At 45.2% G+C, this 9,892-nt stretch overlaps 2 protein-coding genes across 2 annotated transcripts; both read left to right on the top strand.

The window, feature by feature from the left end:
* Positions 1-4,549: 4,549 nt before the first annotated feature.
* J4E88_004897 (uncharacterized protein) lies at positions 4,550-6,307 on the top strand (the record flags this gene model as incomplete). Its single annotated transcript, XM_049398540.1, has 2 exons — positions 4,550-6,260; positions 6,290-6,307. Coding segments are annotated over 2 exons (1,729 nt in total), but the record flags the coding sequence as incomplete, so codon positions are not given.
* A 1,935-nt stretch (positions 6,308-8,242) lies between these two features.
* Positions 8,243-9,892, top strand: J4E88_004896 (uncharacterized protein; the record flags this gene model as incomplete). The annotated part of the gene is made up of 4 exons (XM_049398539.1): positions 8,243-8,249; positions 8,271-8,413; positions 8,465-8,593; positions 8,645-9,892. 4 exons carry the CDS (start codon positions 8,243-8,245, stop codon positions 9,890-9,892), a joined length of 1,527 nt encoding a protein of 508 aa, XP_049256100.1.

Below are 9,892 nucleotides of genomic sequence, written 5' to 3'. Positions count from 1 at the left end.
ATCTTTCTTACTGCATATTTATCGATCAAAAGTACACGGTAAAGTACTAATTACGGCTATAAACACACGGGATGAAAACAGGATAGCAGCATACTCGTAAGAGTGAAAGCTTAGGACTCTGAATAAATAAAAAAAAAAAAAAATTACTAGTATAAAGAAGTTAGACTTACTAATTACTTATACTATTAATATTTATAACTTTATATATACTCTAAAGTCTAAGATAAAGCTATTTCTAAGTATAAAAGCTACTATTTAGTAGTAGCGTAGTACCTTAGCTAGAATTTATTATATAAATATTAAAAATTAAAATACTAAGAATATAGTATTTTTAGCTTATACTATACTTTCTAATACTATTACTTAGATAAATACTATAAAGTTATACTATAGTTACTTTTAAAGTTAGTAGTTTTTATATTATTCTTATTAGCTATAAAATTAAGATAAAGTTATTATTAATAGCTAAGAATAAATATAGTAAGTTTATTATAGTAAAGTGTTAATATAGAGTAGAGTAATAATACGTAGTTAGTAACTCTATATAGTAATCTTATTACAAGTATATTTTCTAAATACTTTGTACTTACTATATATAACTATAGAAATTAAAAAAACTCTCTCTATAATATTTACTATAAATATAGTACTTTAATAATAATAATATACTTATAAAAAGTAATAGTAATAGAAGCTTCTCTAGTATACTTAGAGGTAAACTTAGAGGTAGTAATAGGTAAGCTATAAGACTATAGAAATATTAAAATATTCTTAAAAGTTAATGTAGAAGCTTTCTAAAAGAAAGCTCTTAGTAAAAAGAGTAGAAGTTAGAGCGTAGCGTAATATAGCCTTTCTCTTAGCTATAGAAGTAGATAGGTAAAAGTCTAGGTAGCGTAGGTAAACTCTAGGTCTAGAGTAATATTAAATTATAGTACTATACTACTATAAAATATAAATAATATTCGCGTAGGTAAACTATAGTATAGAGAATAGTAGTCTAAAAGAAGATTATATAAAGCTTTATATATAGAGAATACTTCTCTTTATTCTATATCTTTCTTAATATCTTTATATATATTTAAAAAAATCTACTAATATATCTACTAAATATAAAGAACTTTCTATACTAAACTTCTTTTCTATACTTATAATAGAGGCTTTAGTTTTTATAATAACACTACTTAGCGTAATAGAATATACTACTTTAGTAGTTCTTACTAGTTATACGTGTAGCGTATTTAACTTTCTAGTCTATTTTAGAGAGACTTTAATAAAAGACTTATAAGATATAGCTATAAGAATAGAGCTAGAAAAGAACTTCTATTAGAATAGTAAGAGGTAAATAAAAGTAGTTACTACTAATAAGAAATACTTTATAGCTTTATATATTATAAGTATATACTATCTCTTCTAAATAGACCTTTCTTCTAATATTCTAGTAATTATAGAGAAATAGTTTAATTAACTTAGTATATTAGATAAGAAGCTTAGTAGTTTAGAGTTAGTAACCTAAAATAAGCTTAACTTTATTAAGCTTATAGCAGGTAATATTTTTCTTAGCTAGAGAAAGGTAGCGCTTTACTAGCTATAAAAGGTAGTATATATATAGTATAGTATTAGGCTATACTAATAAACGCGCAATAACAGGCAGAATAGATAGTTAGAATACTAGAGAATAGCGTAATATAGCTAATATAGCTAGCTTATAAGTAATTACGTATAAAATATAAGTTAATTATATAAGTATTATATAGGTGTCTTAGATTATCTTAGAGGCTTTATACTAGTAGTAGACTTACTAGATTACTTTTTAGAGTTACGCAATTATATAAAGCTAGTATTAGTACTACTAGTTAATAGTCTAGATAGCTATTAGTATATAATATATAATATATATAAAGTAGTAAGTCTATTATAATTATGCGTGTAGTAACTATTATATTAGTAGTAGTAGTAGTAGTAGTAGTAGTGTAGGTGTAAGTATTATAAGTTATAAATCTAAGCTTACGTTAGAGATTTTTTAAGTTTACTTTTAGAGTTTAATATAGTAACGCGTTATTATATAATTATGTAATTATGTAATTGCTTAATTACTTAATCTTAAAAAATGTACGCTATAGGCTCTATCTCTTAGGCCTAGAGAGAAATATAGTAAGTTTAGTTAGTAGTATACTTATTACTATATATTATATTAATTATTTCTAGTTATTTCTAGTTATAATATAAAGAAAGTTATATAAGTAAGTATAGAATAAGTCTATACTATAGACTAAAATAACTATATTACTATAGTAATATATACTAAATTAATATTAAAATTATTTAGTAGTTCTAAAAAAGACTAGCTTAAAGTCTTTTAATATCTTTTAATATCTTTTAATATTATTTTACTATAAAGATAATACTAAATTAGACTTAAGGTACTAGTTATTATATTATAGTTATTAAAGAATATATACTATAAAGCTATTATAGTATTTTTATTACTACTATATTATATAGTTCTTAATTACTACTTAAGCTTCTAGAAGTATATAAATATATATAGTTATAGTTTATATAAGTATTAGTACTAATAGTAATATATACTAAATATCTTAAAATCTTAAAATTTTCTAGCTATTCTAAGATAATAGCTAGGCGTCTTTTAATATCTTTTTACTAAACAGAGTCTGTAAAATTAGGCACAAGGCACTAATTATAATTTTAAAAAAATATAAATCCTCTTATAAGAATATTTACTCGCATAGCTCTCTCTCTCTCTCTATCTATCCTCCTCTTCCTTATCGACTAACGCTCCTCCATCAGGCTACAAAAGCTATGCTAATTACGATACTTCCATCCTTCATGAGCCTTCTAAGCGGATGTAAGACGTCGCTAAACCAAGTTACAGAAAGTTGTTAGTCACGCTCGCCTGCCATTGCTGCATCGAGGAGCTGCATGCCCTCTCTTGACCAACACTCAGACGCCGAATTGATCGATCTTCATATCACGAACATCGCACAAGCATTGGCACGTGCAACGTCCCCTCACGGCGAACGAGGCCTCCAGCACATGCAACATGAGGAGTTCTTCAGTGGTAGACAGCTGTGGAAGCTCATACTACCTCGGCTGGCTAATGTTCTAATGAACAGACATCCAATCCCGTACGAAGATGGACGCTCACGTTATGATACACTTGCGACCATTTGCGCAAACGAGTGGAAGGGACTTGTAGACCCTGGGGATATTATAGCTTATCTCACAATAGGTGCATATTCCATATACAGAGGAAGAGTTGGAACAAGATAGGATCCAGAGTTTCCGCTATGCACATTCGGCACCCGTAGGACGAGATAGAATGTCACATAGCAGTATCCTTGTATGTCCCTCACGTCCACACCAAAAAGAAAAACACCGAGCTAGGGAGACTATCGGACATGCGCCATGTCTTGCCAAGTGGAAAGCCTATATGGTGTGAAGAACCTAGGCAGGCATTGATTCCACGATCATCGGAGCGTTGCTTCACAGCGGAATGTTTGTATGCTCGGTCCCAGTTATCTTATCATGCACATGTATCCGATTGTACTCCAAGCGTCGTTCGCCCGGCTTAACCAGAGCTGAGGATGCGCGATCTGCTATTCCAGTCGTAGTGGCGTCCGGCAACGATGATGTGCCGCTGACGGTAAGGAGATCACGAGCGAGATCTACTACCTAGTAAGCAATTTACACGGCGTACACGGCGTACATGGCGTGTAATCTTATATCATCATCAGCTTCTACTTGCAGTATCGCATGCGACAATCTCACAGCCAGCGGAAGAACGTATACACGGCAAGACTGTTCTCCGCTTTCGGAGTGCGCAAGTAGCGGAAATTGGAGGACCCAACTCGACGTCGGTGATTGTAACCTTGGAAGGCATACTGCTGCAGGTAGAAGACGCTGTACTACTACCACACCCAAATGGCGACATACTGCCCTATAGCGAGAGGTGAAGGATGGCCTTGCAGGGGGTGTAGCGACAGTTGTCTGCCCCACCAGCCCTCTCGCGTTTCGTTGCTGCAAGCGTCAGGGCGCAACTAGGGCAACCAGCTCTCCACGATTCGCCAGCGTGTTAGCCTCAGTTAGCCAGGCCCCAAAGGCGGTCCGCCAGAACAGCTCAGCCTCCACAATGTCGCATGGCGCTATCCAGGGTGGACAGATGTGACAGCGTGTCGCGAAACAAGTCAAGGTCGCACCGGAGACCACGGCGTGTTGCATCTTGCATGGCCGACATGGCGGTCAGTAGGGAGTAGATAGAGATTTTGCAGGATTATCGGATACGAAAGGGCGAGGCGACTGTGTGCGCCGTGTGTTGCTGTTAATAGCATCGGAGCATGGGAGCGGACTAGGACGTAGCGGCAGATCGGGTATAGGCCAGGCTTGAACGGGGAACGTGACCCTGGCCGAGCGTGTCTGGCTGCAGCAATAGCGCCTGCTAGACACCTCTACATTCCAAGCTGCCTTACTAGTAATCGCAATGCTCCCATGTTGCTTTGGTCCCAGCTGAAGACGACCCAAGCGACCACAGACACCCTCATGGAGCCGCATCCGACGCCCACTTGACGCTTTTCGCACCCGCTATTACCACATCTGCCCACAAGGAAGGCGCGATCAGGCTTACCATGGTGGGGAGGCCTTCGCACCATCACAACTCGGGAGCGCAACTCGACAGCACGGCGCCCTCAACGGAAGGGAGGGGGAAGGGCGTCGCTTTCGCCAGCGATGAGGGCAGCGCTCACAGAAAACGGGCGGCCTACGACGAGCGCGCGCGCACCACATCCGTCAGCTCTGAAGACTCCGAGGGCTACGAGCACGTGAACACGCTGCTCTCTGCGTCGTCGATTGCTAATACCGACACTATCTCCTCGTCAGGCCACTCGACGGCTATGACATCCGCCACTACCTATGACGATCGGCCGAATGACGATACGCCCATTGCCACTCCGTCCTATGCGGCCCCCAGCCTTACCCTCCTCGAACTCGTCTCCAACACTGCGTCCTCGTCCGCGCTCCCTGATAGCTTCGATGTCAATGTGTCACGAAAAGGCGGATATGTAGCGGTATACTCGGCGTCGAATCTGTTCTTGGTCAAGACCGTGCAGCTGCCGCGACTATGGGCCAGGACACTGCAGGTCAAGCGCAAGCCGGTTGCCATTGATATAACTGAAGACGGCTTTCTATTGGCCGTGCTATCGAGACCTTCACAGGTCGATCTATACGAGATCCACGGCGAGGGCGATAACCAGATCAAGAAGAGGCGGACCATCATGCTGGTGCACGAGGCTAGCTCTATCGTCATATCACCGGACGCGCGCATCCTAATTACGGGCAACAAATTCGGCATCGAAGTTATTGCCATTGGGCCCGAAGTATCTGAGACGACACGGCGTACGCTTTCTGGACCCGCCGGTGATGCATTGGAGTTCTCGGACGATGGTCGCACACTGCTCATAACGGGGTATGCGAGGAAGTCGGATGGCTCGGCCTTGTTCGTCCTACCAGGTCTCTACGATGGTCCGCTTACAGAAGAGGGCGAGCCGATTCCACAACCCCCGGAAGCTGCATGGACTGGCTCGGTGCTGTTTCCTGAGACGGCAAGGATAGCACGCCAAGCTACCCTGCTTCCAGATGCGGACACCGGGACGTTCAACGAACTCTTCGCGTTCAATGCCGAGGAGGACTCATGGGGTATCTATGACATTGCATGCCAACGCTTCACACAGAGGAAGATGTTTCTGCCGGACCACGCAAGATGGACGCGCTCGGAATTTGTAGACGATGCTATGCCTGCTGTCTCTCCAAATGCTGACCTTGCCGCTGTTGCCCTGCGGATGCGCGGTACTACCAACATCTGGATTTACGAAGTGCCAGGTTGGGAGTACAAGCCGAGCGAAAAGGCCAAGGTGGATGCCCCGATTCAGCCTTGCTTTTGCATTCCCATACCGAACGACAACGCAGGTACTTTGCAAGAAATATGCGTGCTCAGATGGGTTAGGCTGAACGCCAACGTGCAGCGACTTGTAGCGGTTGGCAACTCGAGCATACTACCCGATGAGAATGATGTGCCTGGGGCGCCACTGGGGTCCAAGGGCGTTCTGATCGTCCTGGATTTCGACAAGACAAAGCCCCTGGGAAGCGCTCCACCGACGCCGCTCAAGACTGAATACGACTTAGACCCCCTTTGTCCAGGCGAGATGCTACCGGAAGGCTCGATTGACTTTGATCGCGAGGTGGAACTGGTACGAACCAGGACCATGGCACAGCGCAGAGCCCAGGATCGAAATGACAGTGTTGCGCGAAGACCATCGCGAATTGGAACCACGCCTGTTCAGCGGGCGCGTACTTCTGCGAACCGAGATGCGCCAAGACCACCACTGCCTTCCGATGAGTCGGAGGAGTTGACACCGGAAGAGGCACAGGCAATGTTTGAAGCTCCGTATGATAACCAACAACCTCGATCTCAGATGTCTCTAGCTAGGGCTGCCACCGTCGCGGCGGTATCACCTGCGAACCGTCGGCATCTGCGTGCTCTGCCTTTCAGACCCCTGGAGTACCGTCGTGCAGACGGTCATCGAGAGCTACCACACGAAAGTGATGCCGACAACTGGGTGCCACCTCCGCCAGCATATACGACCACCGCAGCAGCAGCAGAGAGTGTCAGCCTGAGCCATCCGGATGCGCCCCCTGTACCTCGATTACCTCATACTCATTCATCATCTTCCATACCGCCCGTTCCTCCACTACCAAACATGTCTGCAACCATTAACCCCTCCCAAATGTCTCCGTCGCACCCTTATCATCAGCGCCAACAATCGATATCTTCCGTTGACGTATCATCACCTCCAGCTGCAGACCCAGGGCGTCGCCCATCTTTGTTGCATCCATCCACATACCCCAGCCCCCAATCTTCGGGCTCGATACGACGGAGGCGATCAAGTACCCGATCACCATCGGAACAAATGTCGTATGTACCCTTGCCGCAACCCCAATCCGCATACCCAAACACCGCTTCCCACATGCCCACCCGCCGTCCCACAAATGGGCGTACTCAACGCGTTCCTCACGATAACCTCGACCTCTACGCTCCACCCGTCCCCAGTATTCCAGCCTCCCGCCGCGGCTCGGCTCCAAACATAGCTGTCCAGCGCCGTCCTCTACCAATGAGCAGTCCACGCATGAGTATGCCCTACCCTGCGCCGCCAGTCAACAACTCAAGTCAGTCACGAAACACTCTGCCACCTTTGGCTGCTCCAGACCAACAGTTCTCAGCCGGTCAAAGATTCCCCATCAGTGCGCCACCAAGAACAGATCAAAGTGCGCAATACAACCATCCCTATGGGAGTTACTACGGGCCACAGCAAGGTGGCGTGCATAGGGCGTCGCAGAGTGTGGGTGATCTCCTCGGTGGGAGTGGAGGTACTGGGCGCAGTTCCAGGATGGATGGCGTCCTTGTTGGAGAGAAGAAGCCTAAGGGGAGGAAGAAGATGGGATGCGCTGTCATGTGATGAGCGGTAAAGCAACGACGGACGACCGATTTATGTTTCTCATGATTATATTATACCCACGACGTTGTTTCTTTGGTGTCGGCGTTTTGGTCTTTGGAGAGGGAGTGGATATGCGAGCGCTCCTGCAATTGGTTGAGCGGTTGAGCGATGTCATCGTTTGCGAATTTGACGAGGTCGCACATGGTGGTTACCTATACACAAGGCACTTAGATTGACGCAAGGAGCAATCCAGGGATTATCGGAATATCATCTCTTTCTACATTTTGACTCGTTGACTTCGCATCTTGATTAGAAAAAAAGGTGATTACAAATCTGACGTGGCTTTACTTTAACTCAAGTCCTACCATGGCATCACGCTGACGAAATCAACCACTCATGACTCGATGACTTCAAAATTTCATACTGTACTCTACTCTACTCTACTACAGGATAAGGTCCTCTCTAAGAACGAGAGTCACAATCATAATGGAACCCCGTACTTTCATCATCCCAACCCCCCAAAACCGGTGACGTACTACGATATCACGCAATCATGTTCACTGAGCGCGTGAAGCCGTAGCAGACATTTGATATGACGCTAACTCATCTCTGTCCGAATTACCCCGTGCGTCTAGGCACGAGCCTTGGCGTATAGCGTGGAGCAATGATATATCGCATCGTGACATTGGAAGACTTCTTCAAGACAACACCCGCTCAACTATTCCAAGACACTCGAAATGGTCGGTCCGCGTAACAACAAGAAAGAGCCTGCGCAGGTACCCGGTGATCGAGGTGACGTATCGCGCTTGAACACAAGATCGCACTCCGTCATGGCGCAAGGCCACGATGACTTCAGCGGCAGTCGCCCAGGCTCCCAGCGTAACCAAAACGTTTCAGCCGATGACGTGGTAAGCTTTCGCTCCTTGGGTACCAGATAATATATAGCAACTAACGTATAGCAGTTCACATACAGCCCCAACGTCCAACCAAATGGGGCTCAAACGTCAAGGAACAACGTGTTCTCGCCTATGGGCCAACCAAGATTTCCCAACATGAGTCCTAGCTTGGTAAATCAGGCACCAAAGCCTGTAAGTATCTGCATTATCAGTGTAAAAGTACTTCAACTAACATGACAGCAGGAAGGCTGGGTCACACCAACACTGTCTAACCGACAGCCCACTGGTTTCGCTCAACCCATGGACGCTCGTCAATATCAACATGCTCTGTCACAGGCAGGCTACCCACCCTGGGCGACCCTATCAGACTCTCGTCCGTTCAACCCGGGCCCACCCCAACACCCGATCGCATCCCCGTATACCCGCTATCGAGAAGATTACAAGCAAAATCTCTTGACCGATACGTCCGCGGTACCTAACTCCTGGCTACCCCAACTCGATATCGACCTCGATCAGATGCATAACCAGTATCCCGTACCCAGCCCATCAAGACCACTACTACAACCCTACTCGATCTCGTCGTTCAACGAACTCGAATTACCCACCGGCGCGGCTGTCGCGTCTTACCTAGAAGAAATCATATGGCGACCGTCGACTGGCGCCTACGCTGTACCACAAAACGAAACGGAGAAATCGTATTATGTCAAGAAGATCTGTTTCGGTCTCGTCAACCTCTCCAACCTATGGGACACAGTCGCAGACGTGTATCCATACGCCATCAAGTTCTCCAAAACAGGAACATGGGCTGATCCCAGAGACATCGAAGCGACTGCACACATCATCGTCAGCAACGCTATGCGCATCCACAAATTGGGTGTCGCTGGCTTGCCGTTCCGTCGATGCGAGGAGTTTGAGTCGCTGAACGCAGAGGATATGGATTTTACTTTTCCACAGCGGATCCATTACCTTGCGCGGCTGTTCTGGCACTCGAAAGTCGCGGCTGATAACGTCATGTTGGGGAGGGATATTGCCAAGTATGTCGCGCTACCACTGACGTCCCTCCGCCATCTACCGCGGTTTGAACAAGAGTGGTCGAGTATGTCGGACGAGCAGCGTATGGTACAGACTCAGATTCATCCGTATCCGCAGGGGCTTAGGCATCCGACTCCTCAGGAGCAGGAGCAGATCTTGAAGCATGTACGTATGTTGCCGTCGTTGTTCAACAACTATATGGCTACGGGTGGCCAGTCGGGTACGTTAAGTCCACGTCAAAAGCCACCTGGTGGACCAGTAGCGCCCGGGAAGCGTCCGGCCGAAGGGGACGTAGGTTACAAGATGGAGCCTGCAGCTAAGCGCTCTCATAACTATGCGCGTTCTCGGGGTGATGAGAGCTTTGAGAAGTTCCAGTATGAAGAAGGTCACCGCCCAGGTAGCACCATGGGCACTAGATCTGCCACCCAAACTCCGGCGAGCGATCGGACCAACGGATGA

The sequence above is a fragment of the Alternaria novae-zelandiae genome (assembly GCF_023758075.1).
Source record: "Alternaria novae-zelandiae strain BMP 2774 chromosome Unknown scaffold_8, whole genome shotgun sequence".
Lineage (NCBI taxonomy): Eukaryota > Fungi > Ascomycota > Dothideomycetes > Pleosporales > Pleosporaceae > Alternaria > Alternaria novae-zelandiae.
Note: the sequence above shows the minus strand (reverse complement) of the source record. Positions and strands in the feature narration are given on the sequence as shown.